The 19,774-nt window shown below is 42.6% G+C and overlaps 1 protein-coding gene across 1 annotated transcript; it reads right to left on the bottom strand.

Moving 5' to 3' along the window:
• Positions 1-12,719: 12,719 nt before the first annotated feature.
• flrt1a (fibronectin leucine rich transmembrane protein 1a) lies at positions 12,720-16,115 on the bottom strand. The gene has a single exon (XM_069672908.1). The coding sequence runs from the start codon at positions 16,113-16,115 to the stop codon at positions 14,058-14,060; it is 2,058 nt and encodes a 685-aa protein (XP_069529009.1). The 3' UTR covers positions 12,720-14,057.
• Between the last annotated feature and the right edge of the window lie 3,659 nt (positions 16,116-19,774).

Raw genomic sequence — 19,774 nt, 5'->3', positions numbered from 1 at the left:
TTGAAGATGAAGGTAACCTCCTCCGTCCCGGCACTCAGCCGTTATTGGCTCTCTGGACGACCTGCAATCACCGCTTGAGTCTCAAAGGGCCGCGCTTTATGAGATAGTAAATTAAATCGACACTCCCCAATGTGAGATCCCCTCCTGAGTATGAGATAAAGCCGCAATGAAGATCTTATGATGGACAAAGGAGTGCTAGAAACCTTGGGCAGGGTGTCCACCCCGACTGTGACGATTAATAACAGGATGGAGTATAAAGGAAACACAATCAGAAGAGCAGAGCATCAGGGAACGTCTTACCATTGTCATCTAGTGTACAGACATGCTAGCAGCTCAGGCAGAAGATTAATGATAGAATTAGCATGCTAGCATTCTGATGTTTACCAAGGATAACCATCGTCACGATCTTAGCTTAACATGTTAGCATGCTAGCATTCTGATGTTTACCACGGATAACCATCCTCATAATCTTAGCTTAACATGTTAGCATGCTAGCATTCTGATGTTTACCACGGATAACCCTCTCCACAATCTTAGCTTAACATGTTAGCATGCTAGCATTCTGATGTTTACCACAGATAACCATCTCCACAATCTTAGCTTAATATGTTAGCATGCTAGCATTCTGATGTTTACCACAGATAACCCTCTCCACAATCTTAGCTTAACATGTTAGCATGCTAGCATTCTGATGTTTACCACAGATAACCATCTCCACAATCTTAGCTTAATATGTTAGCATGCTAGCATTCTGATGTTTACCACAGATAACCCTCTCCACAATCTTAGCTTAACATGTTAGCATGCTAGCATTCTGATGTTTACCACAGATAACCATCTCCACAATCTTAGCTTAATATGTTAGCATGCTAGCATTCTGATGTTTACCACGAATAACCATCTCCACAATCTTAGCTTAACATGTAAGCATGCTAGCATTCTGATGTTTACCACGGATAACCATCGACACAATCTTAGCTTAACATGCTAATGTTAGCTAATTAGCACTAAACACAATAGTACAGCTGAAGCTAAAGAGCATTTCATTCATTTGAAGGTATTCAGTCAAAAATAAATGTAAATTTTGATCTGATGATGCTAGCAGATAATGTCAAGGGATCACCACCATATGAATGTGTGCAACAAATTTCATGCAATCCGTCCAATAGTTGTTGAGACATTTCACTCACAGCAAAGACGTGAATCACATGTTTCTGGACAAAAAAAGGTCAAGGGGTCAGGAAAAATTTTCATCGCAACCATGAAGTCATGCTGCTAGCATGGCTAAAAAGACCACCATCTTTGTCATGTACTGTCAGTGTTTTCTGAAAATGTCACGCCATGAAAAAATGAAAAAATGTACCCATATTACACTGCAGGAGCAAACGCTGAGCATGTACCGTCGACTGATTTTCAGTTTCACTCTGGATTTGTACTCGCATGTTGTAGCCTGAGAGCACACAGGGTGTGTTGAAGCTCGCCAAAAAACACTTGGTTGTACTCTCTGCTGTGTTACCGTTAATTAGGCCAGATGAGTCACATTCTCTCTGCATCTAGCTGCTCAGCACCGAGTTGGAAAGTTTCTTAACTTGAAAGTACACAGAAGAAGCCAAACACTGCTGCTAAAGACAAAATTAATACAAGTTTGTCTATTTCAGTTTTAAACTGGCTCTAAATGTCTTTTAGGTTGTTCTAACTTTCCACTGAGACGGTCAAAATGCTCACTGAGACAGAATTAAACGTCTTATCATGTTGCTCCAGGTGTGTACTGACTCACTCTGTGTGCTTCATAAAATCAGACTCAGGTCTGTTGTTTCTCTTTCTAAAACTTCTGACTGAAGATGACGAACAGTAAAGCACATTGATCCATGCTTATTACACTGATGGCTTTGTGTCGTCCCTTCCTATACAGGACAGGGGGAAAAAGGAGAGGAAGAGGCCTCTGATCTGTGAACTCTCTGGTTTGATGTAATGTCCGGCAGCTGTCTCAGAGTTAGTGAGCCATCTGTGACTCACATCGCCCAGCGGCTGCGGTAGGACCTGTTTAACCGAGCTTAAATTGCACTTGACCATTCAATGTCAGAGCACAGTCAACATGCAGCAAAGACATCTGTCCTGCTGAAACCACATTAATTTGTCTAAATACTGTGTGTCCACTACGTCCTATGTTCCTTCATGCATAGAGGAACGGTCCAAACATAGGCTGAGATTACATGAGTTTATTTATATCTGATTTGCCCCTTCCGACAATCACAGGAGTCTGGTTTGAGACTTTGGTTGGTACTATTGTTCAGCCTAAATTATCAGGTTAGATGAGGGGTTTACAGATCCACTCTTAAACCTCCCACGCGGCTCGTCTGCGTCGCCCCGGTAACAGCTACAATCTCAACATGCCGCCCTGACCAAAGAATGGACAAACTGAGTTGACTGTCACCTTAAATATTTTCTCATCCAGACTTTTTTTTCATCTTCTTCACTGTAAGATCACGTGAGATCTTACGAGGTCAAGTGAGGTGCAAAGATGCTTCCTTTGGCACACAGGAGAATCTTCCTGTAGTGAGTGATGCAAGGAAAAACATACAGGGAGTTTCTCCTTATGTGCATAATGCAACCTGGTTCTTCAGTGGTTTGAGTCCGGCCTAAGAGGATGCAGTTTTTTTTTTAGCACATTTGATGACAATGATTTGACAGCGTAATGGATGCGTTCAGTCAGAGCTGAGGGAGCTGAGCCATTAAAGTGATGTGTCAGTACTACCTACCTCTGAGGTGTTTGATCAGGATGCCGTTGTCGACGATATCATAGCGCCGCTCGTGTCTCAAAAGATTAGAAGTGAGCACTCCGCTGAATCTGTCGTGGAGAGAAAATAACTCTTGATAATAAGATGAACAGTCACAGTGAATTTGTAACAACAATTTCTCTGACTCGTGGCCGGGTAACAGTTTTTCCACTGAGAGTTTTCAAAGATAAACTCTTGAAAGAAAAAAACCCACCTGAGAATCTGTGAGAGCCCAGATTTAGATTGCTCTGAACAGGAAGGGTTTAAAAAGTTGGCTAATGGTTAAAGAGTTGTTTTTGCAAATTTTGCACACTCAAAGGAACGGCAGAAAGTCGTGACCTCTGGTACACATCCAGCGGGGGCGAGTGTCAGGGATTAGAGCTCCCCCCCCTTGGGGACCAGATGTAAAACAGGCTAAAAACAGCACAACAAACCCTAATCAGATGAGACTATTGCTGTTTCTCTGCCTTCCAAACACGTACTGCAAACACTTCCTAGCACATCCTTCTTTCACCGTTATGTCTGAATAAGCCTGGTTAGATTTTTGTGCATTAATGAGACAATGTGCACATTATGAAAGCAAGTATATGAGAAGGGGGTATTTATATTTGAGTGTAATGAGGTGGTGGAGTGATTAAGGGAGTTAGAGTGGTGTCAGCCGCTGGGATAGTGTGTGAAAGTCAAACAGTGGGAAGGCAATATAGAGGCTATGACAATGGAAATCAATGATTATTTTACAAACGTCCAGGGGGCTTCTAGTATTTTCTTTTTAAGAAATCATCAGTGCAAAGACAAAAGTACCTGGAAACCCTCTAAATGGTGAAATTTGTTCACTGCATCCCAAGAGAATCGATGTTGAAAATGTAGCACTTATATGAAAGTACCTTTCATGTCTGAGCATACGTTTTTGTAAGCTAAAATAATAAAGGGAATGAAATCTCTATTTTTAAGCAGGACTAAGTGTCTATGGCCATGGTAGCAGCTCTGTGAGGCACTTGTGCTTTAAGCTACATGCTAACATGCTCAAAAAGATGATGCCAACATACACTATGAGCAGGTATAATGTTTACCATGTTTACCAACTTAGGTTAGCTTGTTAGCATGCTAACAATAGTTAATTAGCACCAAACAAAGAGACAAACAAAGAGAATATCTTCAGTCCCCAGAGCCATGTTGCTTACATGGCTACCATAGATAAAGAACAGTACATGTGACATTTGTCATACTGATAGGACCATCGGTCATGCAACATGTAATTGCTTTACAACTGTTTGGACTAGATAAGAGATTTATTTTTTAGGTCTTTTTTCAACTAACACTTTAAAAAACCTATGAACTAGACAGCTTTACAGTTAGCTACCAGGTACGTTAGCGAGTCCAGGTCAAAGTAATTACTGAATGCTAGCCCTTAACAGCATTAATCGTTAGCTAAACAAATACACTCACTTCAAGCTCAAAGGTGATGTTAAGTAGCATCACCAACTAAGGCTACCTTGTTAGTATGCACAATAGTTAATTAGCACCAACACAAAAATAATATCTTCAGGTTGGTATTCTGTCATAAACCAAAAGTATTTGACAAACTGAAGGACCAACCGACAGACCAACATTTTCCATCCCCAGAGCCATGCGGCTAACATGGCTACTTATCACCTATTGGCAGCGCTATGGTCCTGACTAGATGCAAGGTGTATCAAGTTGGTTCAAGTAACACTTCAATAAGTCTTTGAACTAGACAACTTTACAGTTAGCTACCAGGTTAGTGAGCCAGCTGAGTCCAGGTCAAAGTAATTACTGATTGCTAGCTCTCAGCAGCATTAACCTGTAAGCTAAACAGATAAGGTACACCTAGCAAACACTGTAGCTTCACTTCCTTCGAGCTCATGGGTAACGTTAGCGACTGTAAAGATGTCTGAAAACCGGAACACTGAAAGGTTTTGTATTCATATGCAAAATTTCATCAGTCCAAGGCTTTTAGTGCTGGATAACAAATAACGTTAATAAATTGAAAAAGTGTTTTAAAAAACACTTCCTTCTTCTTTCTTCTCCTGACACAGCTCACATTTAATCACGTAGCAACGAGAATTCCTGTCTACCAAATATTTATCTTCCCCCTCCGTGAAGAACAAAGGAATCATTCACAAAAACATACAAATGAAACATGATGGGACAAAAAGACAAATTGATTCTCTCCAGATGCTAATTATAGTTGAGTGGGATAGCGTTTTTTAAACCTTGAAGAAAAACAGATAATGTAGGCTAATTTTGAAACCCCTGCCTGACTGAAAACTGAAATAACAATCATGTGCTGCTTTTGGCCGTGGGATGAAGTGAATCTTGGCAGAATATTAAAAAGCAGATTCGAGCAGCGTGGCTCATTTTTGCTCTCCTTTACTTCTTATTCAAAGTTTCAGCATAGATGCGTGCACAGAGACCACCACCACCTGAGAACAAAGGGTGGCTTAGTCACAAATTCTGCAAGCTTGCACATAAGCTTTCTTTAATAGTATTAGTTTTATTAAGTGATCCTGCAGAATGTATTTACTATCTGAGCCCATCCAGAACAACTGCATGGGTAAGTTCCCCCTGATCTAATTGAAAAAACAGCTCGGCTCAGTTGCTTTACAAAATGTAATTTTATTCCAGTCTGGAGCACCACCTCTGTAATTTGAGCCACATCACGGTGATTACAACCACTTCAGAATAAATAGAGCACTTCATACAGATGTCAGACTACCTACTGTAGATTGGTGCTGCAACAAATTTGTCTTTGGTAATACTCTGCTTTAATCCACTCTTAAGAGGAAATCTCTCACACCTACACAAACATTTGTCTTCATTATTTCCCTCCTACGTTGACTAATCTAACAAGCATGTAAGATGAATTGAAGCAAATCAGGAAAACACTACAGCAGATTAAAATAACGCAGGTTAAAGCTCAACTTATTGTTTGTTACAGGCCGTCTCTGAGAGCTAGAAGCAGACGGGAATTACAGGAAAGGCCTGGTATAGTATTTCTGTTGGATCACTGTGCAGTAATAAAACGTCCGAGGGCAAGAAATCGTGGTTGTCAAAGAAAAATCAATGGCCAAAAATGAAAATACGCACTGTAAGGCCTTTCAAGTGTTCCTTCCATCTGTGCAACTACGTGGCTTTACTGTTTTACTAACACATCACATTTTGTAAATAGAGCTCGGTTAAAGTCGAGACACGTTCAAGAGCACGTACTGTAATTGCAATATAAAGCACTGAGTTCCACTTGAAGTCACAGTCACACCAACTGGCTCCGGCTAACAAGCTCAGCTTTGTCTTTCTTGGACAGGGGCTGTCTTCAAATGTGCGTTTGTTTTTGCTCAGACCACAGGTGCATGGTCAGCGTCAAGAGGAAACATCATGTAACAGTGAATACGGTTATGGTCCATTTTAATCTTGTTAATCCTGCAGCGAGTTCTGAATGTTCTCCATCTTTGTATCTGTTTGTGCGATCTCTCTAAATGCAGAGGGTATTTTGAGACGTTGGATTGTTTTCTCTATTTATACCGCGGGCCTCTGAGCCCTCAGATTACACTTTGTGATTACAGGAGAATCAACAGCGGAACGAAAAGCAGTTTACCTGATCTTAAGTAATGAGTTGAAGCTTCTTCAATTTTGTTCAAGGGTTGCTCTATTGTGACTTCTGAAAAAGGAAAACCTCATACTGAGTTCGGGATGTTGCTAACCCTGCAGGGAGCCACAAATACAGCTACATCTATACACTTTTAGTAATTGTGTCGTGACTGTAGTGATTGCAATCTCCATCGGATTTTAAGGGCTCAGACAAGGCTTTCCTTCCAAAATCAATGCAGTATAATATACGTTTATCCAAGACGATCAGACTGCCGGCTTATCGACTCTTAACTGTTTAAATCTTGGAGGAACATTATTAAACCATCTGCATTAGAAAGCATGCACGCCCATCTGCTGTGAGGCTCTGCAGTGACTCCCACCGCCAACATCTCTGCAATCTCTTCATGCATTATCCCCCCTTCGCCTCATCTCCAATATTGTATTTCTTATATCCTATTCCCCCGCCCCTTTTCTCACTGCACAATAAGATTTACGGGGCATGATCTTAAATCGTCCGGGAAGGCCAGAAATAGGTTAGAGCCCAACCTTCAGGTCACAGTTATTTGAGTTGTGATCCGGCTGACCATGACAATAGGATACTCTTTTATCTCTGTGAGCACAAAAGGTGCTCGAGAGGGTGAGTGTGCTGTCCAAGAGCAGCAGAGACATACGGACTGCTGGCAGTAAAGAACAGCTCTTTCTGGCCTCGTGGTCGGAGAGAGCTGTTCTTCAGACAAGGGCTGGAAAGGGTAAAGAAGTGTCTTTTGCAGCAATCTCGCATAAATGCAATCCACGTTTACACACTCCACCACTCTGAAGGGATTGTGCGCTGCAAAGCCGACAAAGCTGATTTCTAACTGAAGGGCCTTCATCTCCTAAAGTGATGTTTCTATATAGAAGCCTCTTATTAACCACAAGGTTCTGGTCACGAAATTATGCTCAGGTCTCCAGGACTTAAAAGAGACATTTCCCACCAAGCATTGCCTCCCTAACAATTGTGGGACTCATGAAGGAAAAAAACAAGAGCAACATTGATGCAACAAAACCAAAGATTTTTATTCTTTTTCTTATCAAAACCTGGCGTCTAACTTACCCACAATGCAATTGGAGATTCCGATGAGTAATGCTGATAGCGGCTACGAGTTTACAGACGTTAAATCTTTCTAAGATCTTTTCATTTCCTGTTTCACTTTACTCACCTTTGTCTCCATTGGCCCTTATTGTTTTCAGCTGTGTCTAGTTAATCACACCTTTGTCTGATTACCTTCACCTGTGTATTCAGCCTTTAGCTGTGCTCCAATCCAGGGGCTGCAGCCTTCGAAGAACGTATTTGAAGGCTGATTGCGTCACAGCGGCGCGTCAAAGGCTGGCCCATTTTGAAAGCTCCATCAGATGCGGCCGACAAGGATCCATTGGGTGCGTCCTTCATGGCCCAACATATCCCCAGATTCATTGCGCACCAATTCAAAACAGATGGCGGACTCTTTAGTGGGCAAGGAATACACTTTTAAATGTAAAAGTTTTTGGTTTCAACTCAATCAAATAGCCAGTGATTGAAAGTGATGGTGTTTGGTGACGCAAGGGTAAGGGCGGGAACAGCTGGTGACGCAAAAAGGAAATCCTCTGCTGACCAGACTGTCTCATTTCGGTTTGGCCTTAGCGGTCTACATAGGCTACAAAAGAGTCATCCTTCGTAGGCCGTGTCTTTCTAAGGATGCAGCCCCTGATTATCTAGGGGGTAGCAACAGCTAGCTACCTGTTGCCAGGTGAAAGGAGCGGCATTTAGTAACGCAAGGGTAAGGGCGGGAACAGCTGGTGACGCAAACAGGAAATCCTCCGTACCCGAGACCGTCTCATTTCAGTTCGGCCTTGGCGGTCGACGCAGACTACGAGTGACTCATTCTTCGTAGACCGTGTCCGTCAAAGGATACAGCCCCCTGAATTGAGACGCAGCTTTTTTCTTCCCGTTTCTTTGTCAGTTCGTTTTTCGTCGCTTCTTCTTCCCTGCTCCTCGCGTGGATGTTTCCTTGTGGCTCTCCAGTGCTCTCAAAGTTGGACCTTGAATCTTTTTTTTGTATGTTTATTTCACACCTGCTTCCTATGGACGCCCACCGTAAGACTTTTCTTTTGTGTCACCATAAGTCCTTCTTTAGCTCGATATTGGGTCCTCTGCCTTTGTCATGATAACGAAACGCTAAAGCAGTCTGAGGCCTAAACTGACAATGACTCAAGTGCTTGTAAATGCATTCATTCAAAGACAGGTAGAGGAAGAATATGTGCTCTGAGAGTTTCAGCTTTTCATTCAGAGTCTGAGAGGTTTGTATAAACTTATTAAAGATGGATAAAGTTATATTTCCATCACCCTTGAAATTAATTATCTTTTGTTGTCGCAGCTCTGGCATGCTAAGGACATAATCCAATCGACTTCTGTAGCTCTGTGTGGGGAATTTATCTTCCATTACAAACTGTTCACAATGCTTTACAACAGCAGTTACATTGTTGATCTGTGGTGATACTCATTAAATCTCTCACAGACCTAGCACACTCCCATGGGCATAGACAGAATAGAATGGCAGCACGTTGCAGTTGTATAGGGTCCAAATGAGCGCCGGCATGATATTCAAGGGAAATGAAACAGAACAATGGCAGTCAAGAGACAAAAAGAGGCCGACTTCCTTTCAACACTTTGTACCTCAAGTTAACAGTTGGTGTTTCTCTTTAGAGCCTATTCAGTCCAATGCTGCGTCATTTCACTGTTCAGACCACAGGCGCTCCGCTGTCGGCCAAACAAAACATCACTGTGGGTTTATAAAGGCTGCCAATGGATTCTAAATTTCTACTCAATCAATTTTCACTGTTTACAAGCAAAGGAGTTAAATGTGATCTGCTGTTTCTATGTCTACAGCTTGCAGCCGTATAACTACCACATTTCCCCTTATTGTCCTGCACAATAGCACTGGATGAATAGTGACAGTACCAATTCCAAAGCCTATCAGTGGATGGTGAATCCATTTTTCAGGACACATTACTCATTCCAGTTTATGGTGAGAGATTTAAATTTGCACGGACAAATTTGTGCTGCGGTCTAAAAAATTAAAGGGACACATTTTTACAATAAATTGACCATAAAAGTTCAACTTTTTAAGATGCGTCATGTACGGATTGTGACGTACGTATGTCTCCAATGCACTATGTAATTTATGCCATTACATTTTGGTAATAAAAACATTTAAAGGGGGGGTATTATGATTATTAGCATCATTTACAGTTACATATTTTTTTCTCTCACTGGTGCTCTGTGCAGGCTCATACAGCCTCTGCCTGAAACGACTCTGTCAGCTCTGTCCCTTTAAGAAACCCCGCCCCTACAAGCCCACTTTCTTCTGATTGGCCAGCTCTCCGAAGCCTGCCGAGGCTGTGCAGCATGTAGAAAAAACTGTGTGAAACGGGTCGTTCACAGCAAGCCTGCAGACTGAGCTGAGAAGCCTGGAGATTACTCCAACATACTTTTACCTACAGATGTGAAACTTCACCCACATTTAGTCTGGACATCCAACATTGTAACATTAAAGTCGAGCTAAAACGGCATTTCGAGAGTATCTAGCTTCCGTATCGTGACGTATTTCCGAGTGAAACAGGATGTGCAGGCGGGACATATCATTAGAGGGATTTGATTTGATCGTTGAGAAGTGGGCGTAGACAGATGTTCTCCACAGCGCAGTAGCTAGCTAACTGACTGAGCGTTCTTGGTGCTCTGCGGCTAAATGTTGCAGATTGATTGGTTGAAATTGGTTGGTTCTAGCCTACGTAAGCACCCGGGATATTTTTTTTTTACAGGAAGAAAAAATGATCGGATTTTGATATAAGAATACGTAGAAATGGATTTTCTGTATTTTTTTTTTGCCTATATTGTCAAATAGATGCACAATATTACCGGGGATGCGATCTAAAAGGATTAAAATGACATTTTTCATTTCACCTCGACTTTAAATATAGGTCTTAAAATGTGACACAGCATAATACCTCCTCTTTAAGTTATATCCGTTCCTTTATTAGGAGTGCATCACATTATCTATCTCATTGTAACCTACACACTAATATCTAATCCAACAATGACAAAGGCCCGATCCCAACCTCCACACTCACAGAATTTGAGGCGTGTTTCTGTTAAACCCCAAATTACGCAATTTCCGAGTGTGCATATCTGCAGACTTTCCCTTGTTGGACTTACCCAGCGTTCATCGCAACCTTGGTGACGTGAAGAACGTGATTGTCTAGCCCCCCACTAAATGTAAACAAATGTTTGCACACTGACGTAGTATTCAAAAAAGTTTGAACAAAAAATATGTAAACAGAACAAGCATGGACGGTAATGGGGAACGACACAAATCCGTTTATGCGTCCGATGTTTATGTTTTTGATAGTTTGCTAAAATATCTAAACACATACATCCTGGAGGTCGGCTTTTTTTTCTAATTATTTAATGGCGCATCTCGTTTTCAGGCAACATATGATGTCATGATAGTGTGTCCCATTCCATTTTTATTCAGTCCTCAAGCCTTCACAGACTCACACACTGTACGTCTGATGTCATTAAAGTCCAGGAGCATTCAGTGTTGAGGCTTTAGGGTGGAGATCGGGACTGAGCCAAGAACATAGTTTTGAAGGCGCTCTTAAGGGTATTTGAGAGTTTGTCATTTCCTGAAAAACTTGTTGGTGACTCATCCTGCACTTGGGGGGCTTTCACTACTTTTTCAAATAAATCCAAAGAAATGTTTGCCCCCCCACCCCCCACCCCCACATGCCATAGAGCTGAAGAGCGAGCTAGCGGTGACATTCAACATGTAAATATGCAGAATCAAATAGCACCTTTCTGGCTGTTTCATGGGAACTCTAAAGGGCAGATTACCACCCACCAAAAAAATCCTGCTTTTGCTGACAAGTGGTTTAACGTCCCACCTTGCTGGAGTGATGTAAAAAAGTACTGAGGGGTGTGTCAGTACACTGTGACATCATTGTTAGGAGGGGTTAAAGGGGCATGGGAGCACACTTTGATTCCAGAGGTGTTTTTCTTTGTTCAGACTTGAAATGTGAATGAAAGAACTTCATTCTCCTTTATTAAGTTAGCTAGCGGCTATGTCACAGGTGGCAATGAATTTCAGAGGTAAAAGAAAGATATCAAGCTGATTCATTTCACAGAAATTTCATCTGAAGTGTTTTGATGAAGTTGTACCTTTGGAGCTGGGCTCCTTTGTGTTGTCCAAGGCTGCAGGTCAGTGAGATTCTCAGCCTGTTGACTCTTCCAAGCTCCACTTTATGATCTCAGCTGGTTCCAAGTGTCTGGCCTCAGGCTGTGTTTGCCACTGTGTAATCTCAGTGCTGCTCAGGGCCTTTATGAATTAAAACAATATGTATGTGTAATTTGTGCATGACAGCTGACTTCTTAAGAGGGAGGAAAGTGAGAAGGTAGTTTTTCTCCTCCACCAATACCTCCGTGAGTTGTAAAAATACCCTCCTCAGGCGTGAGGTGAAATGACAGGTTGCAGTAATAACAAGATTATAAAACTTTTATTGATCCCCTCTGAAGATGAATTTATAAAGCAAATTCCACACATATCTCAGGTTCACATATTTTTTTTTTTTTTACGCAAAGTTATGGCACCATTAAATTCTATAATTTCACCAGAAAAAATATTCATGTGGCTGTGGCCATGGTTTTATTTATACAAATGATGAGGAAGTACGTGTTTGGAATAGACCCACTGCAAAATAGTAATTACACTATATCAACATTCTCCAAAACATTATTAGCCAGGCCAGTGGGATGTTATTTGTTTAAGCCAGTGATTTCGGGTGCGAGATAAAATATACATTCCACTGACATCTCGTCTGACACCAGTGTAAAACTCTAGCGGACAGAACAGTCAAGGAAGCACAGTTGGTTTCCCCTTTGGAAGCAACACAGTGGTAAACAACTGATGGACAATATTAAAACCCAAGGGGAGAAGCTGAGTATGACAAACAGATTTATGCATGGGTGAACACCACCGCGCCAGAGCCATCAATTCTGCATCTTTCCCAGTGCCTGGAGATGTTTCCCTACCCTCCGTCTCCCCGTGCCTGTCATAACATTTATCCCTGCTCCCTGCTAAGTGCTAATACATTTACATTTTTAGTGCTGCTCTGTAATAAAAGAGGTGGAATGAGTGGAGGCCTTTTACCACTGCTAAAACAAACATCAATGAACTCACCTCGCTGAGTAGTCCCCCCCATCCCCCAAACTCCCCCGTCAGTCCTTCCTCCCACCCGCAGCTTGGCCGCTGCTCCACAGTGCAGGTCAACAGTGTTGCGGTTTGAGACTCCTCAGTTCGACTCACAGTTCTTGCCCTCATTTTGAGGTTCGCGCACAAGAGTCTTTAGGGTATTTTGTCCAGTCTGGATTCTTCGTGAACGCTGTCATCACTTTATGAACGTGGAGCAAACATTTGGTAACCAACACAGGTTAAGCACACAGGCAATAAATGACAGAAGAAGGATTGATATTTTCCTCAGTGAACTGACATGCTAGTCTTTGGATGGGGTCTATTTTTCAAATTACATTTGTATAAACAGTCTCACTCAATAATTCACTCTGCTGCATTTAAGAACACATGAACCTGGAGACAGCCATCAGGATATTTTCCTCAGTTCTCGTATTTTGTCGTTTGAATGAAACAAATCCAACGTCTTCATCAAAGCAGGGTTTCATCGGTACTGACAAACGTGAGGGTGGAAACGAAAAAAGCAATTTAAGCAGGGACAAAAACCATCACATAAGGAACAAAATAAATAAATAAAGACAGCTGTGCAGGATTTGATTACTAAACAAACCACTGATAAAAATAGCGAAGCATTTTTCAAACACAGCCCAGTCGGTATCTAAATTATCTACAGGCTTGTGCTGCAGCTCATCTGATGCAACACAACAACACTGATCTCAGGTGCATGATCTCGAGAGGTATAACCAAGGCTGACCAGCCCTGATAAGATCTCCACCCTGCCAGCTACTGAATAAGGTAATATCAAGCCTACTTTAAGACATGTGGTTATTGGGTCGATTGAAATAGAACAATTCACAGCTTTACAAAGCCCTTTCCTCGGATAGCTGGTAGGGCACATCAATATAGTTGAGGCATTCGGAACAATGAGTTGATAATACTTCATACTGTGTTTGACTGGTGAGCAGGAACGAGTACCTAAAATGTCAATTTCTAATCTTTCTTTTAATCCATTTTGAATTGACTGCTGTGGCTCCTGTGTGTGAAACAGAAACTCTACCTCCACCCACGCTAAGTTTGACCTTTCCACAGCGTATACATTCTTTGCTTCCATGTCACAGGGAAAGAGCAGAAAAGAAAACATACACAGGCCATTACTAAGATGGTGAAGAAACAGTTGGCTGTGCATTTACACCTGGGGTACCGGCTGCTGCCTCCTGCAGTGAACTGTTCCTACAAGTTTTCAGTTCCAGTTAATCACATACAGTTCTTTCAGTGCAGTGAACAGCAGGTAATTTGGAATGGGAGACCAGAAGAAGAAGAAGGCACAGAGGGGTGCTTCAGAAGTGTCCATGCGAAGGGAAATTGTGCATCTATACAGTTTACCAACACTGTGAACAGGATCTGGTACAGTACATCATGTGTAACAGTAGTCTATATCTGGGATTCCTCCTTCTCTATAGCCACGGTTGGTGCCTTGTCCTGCATTAGAAACATGGTTGACACCTTTGTACAGGCCAGTGCCATTGGAGGGGAATATGGTGTGAATGATGTAATCCTCTCGTAGGGGTTTAGGCTGCATTGGTTGGCAAGCTGCCATTGGCGTCATCTGGAACCCCGGACCACGGATCTCCAAGATGGTATTGTCCTTCTTGGTGCCTGACTCGATATAATCATCATAGGTCTTACTTTTTCGTGAGTTGCTGCGAGTGTAGTGGTCACGGGGACACAAATGCCCAGTCCTATGCCCATACCAACAGAAGACGCCAAAAATAAGAGCCAAAGATACAATGGCAGAAGCCCCACCAATAATCCCTGCCAGGGGCAGCGCTGTCATATGCTCTGAGCCTTCACTCTCCTCGTCCTCCACCGGGGTGACGTCTGATGTTTCAGCTTTTGCACAAACCAGTGCTTCATCAGAGTCAGCATCTCCAGAAATTGCCCCTTTGCTTTCTGAGCTAGCAGGGAGGGGCACCATGCAGATGATGTAGCTGGAGCGAGGTTGCAGGGAGGTCAGCAGGTACTCTCTGCGATCGCCCCGAACCAGAGTCTCTGTGATTGATCCCATTGCATTACCAGTGCCCAGTCGGAGCCAGCTCAGCCTGAAGGAGGAGCTGGGTTGGGCCACGCTCCAGGTAACACGGACGCTGTTGTGAGAGAGTGGCTTCACGTTGAGGGCCAGACTCTTCCCCACACCACTGCTGCTAAGAGTGTAGTCTAAGCCAGAGTCAGGAAGCCCAAGGCCTGGTCGCTTTGAGCGGAGGGTGAAGAGGGAGCCCTGTGGAGGGGTTTGAGTGGTAGCGCTATCAACTCCAGCTCCTCCAACTTTATCTCTTGTTCCTGCTGTCCTCACCACCTCGCATTCCTCCATCTCGCTGGAGAGGTCTATCAAAGCCATGTCTCGGACCCTGTCAGGCCCATGGCAGGTCAGACCCCTGACAGTGATGGAATTACCACGAGCATGCAGCCAGTCATACAGCCAGCGCAGGTTGCAGCCACAGTGCCAAGGATTGCCTCGCACCAGCAGCTGACCCAGGCTGTCCAGGTCTTTGAACAGTCCCCTCGGCAGGGTGGTCAGGTTGTTTCCAGACAGGTCCAGCCTCTGCAGTCTGTGCATCCCGTCCAAGGAACCGCGTGGCATGTGAGTCAAGGCATTTTCCTGTAGAGACAGGCGCTGTAGATGGGCGCTGGGCAGGTTGACAGGTGGGGTCTGGAGGGAGTTACGAACTAGAGACAATTCAGTCAAATTCGAAAGGCGGGAGAACGTGTCATCTGCAATGCGCTGGTTTGCCAAAAGGTTTCCATCCAAGACAAGACATCTTAGTGAGGCAAGACCTCGGAAGGCATGGGTTGGGATAGTGGATATTCGATTATCATCAAGACGTAGTTCTTCCAAAGAAGCAGGAAGTCCTGATGGGATACTAGACAGGTGGTTTCGTGAAAGAAAAAGTAGTCGCAACCGCGGGTTGTCAGCAAAGGCCTGGTCCTCAATACTGACAGTGGAAATGGAGTTGTCATCCAAGTGGAGCTTCTCTAACAAGGGCATCCTAGCAAGAGCACTACGAGGAATAGTGCGTATGTTGTTGTCTTGTAAATGCAGTTCACGGACGGATGGTGGCAGATGCAAGGGGAATTCATCCAGTTCATTATCATAGAGGTAGACCACACGGACGGCAAGATGGTGCTCCAAGGAGGTGGGTAAACCAGGGTTGTTTATGTGGTTGTTTTGTAGGTAGAGGACGGATGCAGAAGGGGGCAATGATGGGATGGAGCTCAGGCCACGATCATTACAGTAGATAAAGTCCTCATCGCACCTGCACACGGACGGGCATATCATGTCCCTGTCTCCGATGTATCCTTGTATCGTGGCTGCAGCAAACTGAAGCATGCCAGCACACAGTGTCAGACAAAGAAACAGCAGGAAGAGCCGCGCCCGCAGTGTAGCCACGCCTACAGGTGCCATTGTGGTGAACATAAGCACTGTCTCTCTTTTCCAGCTCCCTTGTTAATCCTCAAATTGTTGCAGTGAGCTGGAATCCCGTGACCTCCACCCTGAGAGAGAAAGAGAAATTACAGTCAGCGCTTATGCACAAATTAATTTGTCAATGAACATAGGTGGTGAGACACACAAGGTGATTTCAGGCAATTGTATGCGCTCTGCTTCACACTATACTTTCAGATGATTATGTCTAACAATATAAGAACCTATGAATTTGCTCTAATTTTTAATCTAAACAGAAGCCGCAAAGAAATATTGCACTCAATAACAAGATTGTTTTGTTTCCACAGTTAATTATCAGATCATTGGGGAGATGTGCACACATGGATGGATTTGTGAGGATTCCCATCATCCCAGCTTCTCACAGCATTCTGCTATCGATCGAAAGCCAAAAAGACACAAAGATAACTGCACTGCCAACAACTATTACGTTGAATAAGCAACAGTAATCCAAGATTACAGACAGTTATTCCTCTTCAGTGTATCCTTTACTGAATGTTTAAAACAGTGTGAATGCTTTTCTTTAGCAAAAGCAGCCGTTAAATTGACTAATCCAATCCCACATTCAGGATTAAACCTCGTGCATAAATACGGAGTCTTGAGAATATTCTCCACTTTAAATTATTAAAGAGGTCTTGAGAGGCTCTATAACTCCATTAGGAGATGCCAACAGAGGGCTGCATCAGCCAGACAGAGCTGAAGACACTTTTCATTATGAAGACAGAACAACATGTTTTATCTGAGAGCCACCGTCTTACAGAGCAGTCAGGGTGGCATTGAGCACTATGAGTCTTCATAAAAACTCCTACATAAATTTCTTCTTAATTTAGTTGTATAAATAGCAGGATATGATCCGCGGCAGAATGCAGAATGTGACAACAAATGAACTATTAGTCATCACATTTGTACCGTGGGAGTCTGCATGAGATGTCCTCAGAAGTTGATTGGCATCACGACTTGTTGTTGTTACTGATTAAGCGAGAGATGTCATAACAGGAAGTACATAATTGACTGCAGAGATTTGGAAACTGGCAAATTGCAACACATTGACAACTTGAGCACATCACAGTCTTCAATAGCCTGGGCCATTAGTCAAACCGTTAAGGCCCACACAGCAGCAGACATAGTCAGGCTGTAGTATCGATTTTCTCACAAATCCGAGGTGATCTGCCAGAGCCAGTCGGCTCTCATGCAGATTACAGGATTCCCAGGAGTGTAACTTAGACAGCTACTTAACCACATAAATGACAACTCTGTTGGGGGATGACTTTGCAGAATTTAGATATGCACAAAGTAATTTGTGCCTATTCTTTAAAGAAAAATTTAGTTGAAAACCTAAACCGCTCCTTCCTTCACTTAAATATTTTATACAATATTTGCAGAAGCCAGGAGGACATCAACAAAGACTGTGATAATATAACCACTGACACAGACCCACACACCTAAAGCCAGCTAGTCTGTGCTGTCCCACTGTATCCTCGACCAATGTGGCAGAGCAGCAAATCTGTCATCTTCTTTATGATGGTTATCTTTGTGTTAGGATTCTTTGGGAGCTGCTGCATCAGCCTGAACACTGATTACTAATGTGTGTCACCTGCAGATGACCACTTGTGTTTGTTTGCCTGAAGCCGCTGAGGAAATGCTATTGAGAAGTTATTGCTGTGCTGCCTTTATAATTTTTGAGCGCAGCAAATCTCCCATTATACACAAACATCTTTATTTTGCTGTTGATACGAGCACCGTTTTATGATTTTATTTATTCATCATTATGTTAGATTTGATTTGGGCCTCGGGGCCTGACGATCAAACCCATGTGGACACTTTCAAGCTGCCAGTACGCCTCTTCAGAGGAGTTTGTCTGACGGGCAAACAGCTTTGGAAATCCTGTCCCGTCACATCTTTCCGACATCAGAAGGCGCAGCACTACAAAAATGATGATGTCAGAAAATGCTAGCATATCTGTATATGATTTATATAAGCCAGCTCTCTTATCATTTTTCTTAGCACAAACAGACCTGCAAGTGTGTTTGTTATGAATATTAGCTACTGCCACACAAAACGTGTGTAGTCGACACCAATCTCCTAATAAAGCCTCTAAAAATATATGAATTCTAATAATAATAAAACTGTCAAGTATGAAAGACAGTGACGAATTCGGAAAACAATATTTGTAAGGCAAAAAATGTTTGACATCGAGGCAGGCTGAATGTAATTTATATTTTTAAGCCACGAAGTGTGAAGGTTAGAGGAAGAAAAATCTCGGTATGACAAACTTTCTTTATGTTCAGTGGTCTTCAGTGTAGTCAAAAATGTCCTTTAGTTTCTACATTTATGACACTGACAGGGCAGATCGTTACAGAAATCTATATGTGAAGTTTGTATGAATCATGCTGACAATCTGATCTCCGATATATTATATCATTTAGTATTATGGGGGACTTATGAATGCGGAATGCCATTATAAAACAGATAATGTATATTGAGCTGGTTGTTATCGCAGAACGGAACCCCGACAGGATCAGCAGGACTACTTACTTATGAAATCAATAATTTGAAACAAAATATTGATTTGGAAATTATTTTATTAATTTAAAAATGATTATATTTCCGTTTTCTATTTATATATAGTCTTTTACACTCACTGTGAGAGCTGTTTCCATAGCAACGATTAACTCTGTAGCCTTCTTAGAATGAGCTAACCTCGCTGTCTTTACTCACATTCAATGGAAACATTTCCACTGATGGTGAAGTAAGACACGGTGAACTGGGCCGCAGGAATCAGCGCCTGATTGAGGTTTTCTGTCTTGTAACTGTCAGAGTCTGTTGACATTTTCTTCTCCATTCACCGTCTTTAAACACCGCTGTACTGTGTTCAGTTTAATGTTTACTTCATGTCTCTCTGTCGTAGCCGTCAGTTTTTGCGTCGTTTAACCTTTATTGTTTTATCTCAACTATTTTGTGTCTTCTCTCTGTTTCCCTCTGTAAACAGACCCACGTCAAATTAACCGGACTTCTTTTAGCGGACTGATATGTTTGCAGTCAGTCCTTAGGATTGTGTGATTAGAACTGAATCCCTAGCAACGGTCTGTTCTTCATAGCAACAGTCTGTTATCGATAAATAGCAGACCTTGGAATGCCGTAATTAACCAATCAGAATTGATAATCATTTTAAGATTAAGAAGGCTATACTCTGTATTCAGCTGTAAATGTACAAAAGGTTTTGTGTGTGTGTGTGTGTGTGTGTGTGTGTCTGAGGCAGAGTAGTGCTAAAGAATGGATGACTTTTGAATCCCAGGAGCCTCCGCAGCGAGTCTCTCAAACACTGGAGTATTTGGGTCAGCTCTTTAAAAACAAGATAGATGTGGTGTGAGATTGAAGTGGTGCAGGGAGCCAGAGGGATTAATGGAGCAGACTGAGCCGTGATTCTTTGGATTAGGCAGGTGCTAAAAAGAATAGCAGACAGGCATTTCATGAGTATATATATTTTTTTGCTCTTTTTTCTTTCTCTATTAGCGAACGTAAAAGCATAAAATGCACCTGACTGCTTTGTGTTAGTGTGTGTGAGTGTTCCTGCTGCTGAGGCACTGTGTGTTTGTCTATCCATGCACGATGATCACATTGCAAACATTAACCCA

This window comes from Semicossyphus pulcher, unplaced genomic scaffold, assembly GCF_022749685.1.
Source record: "Semicossyphus pulcher isolate SPU_LCO1_2020_fin unplaced genomic scaffold, fSemPul1.0.p SCAF_10, whole genome shotgun sequence".
In the NCBI taxonomy this organism is placed as follows: Eukaryota; Metazoa; Chordata; class Actinopteri; order Labriformes; family Labridae; genus Semicossyphus; species Semicossyphus pulcher.
The sequence above is the reverse complement of the archived record's forward strand: the minus strand, read 5'-3'. Positions and strand labels throughout refer to the sequence as shown.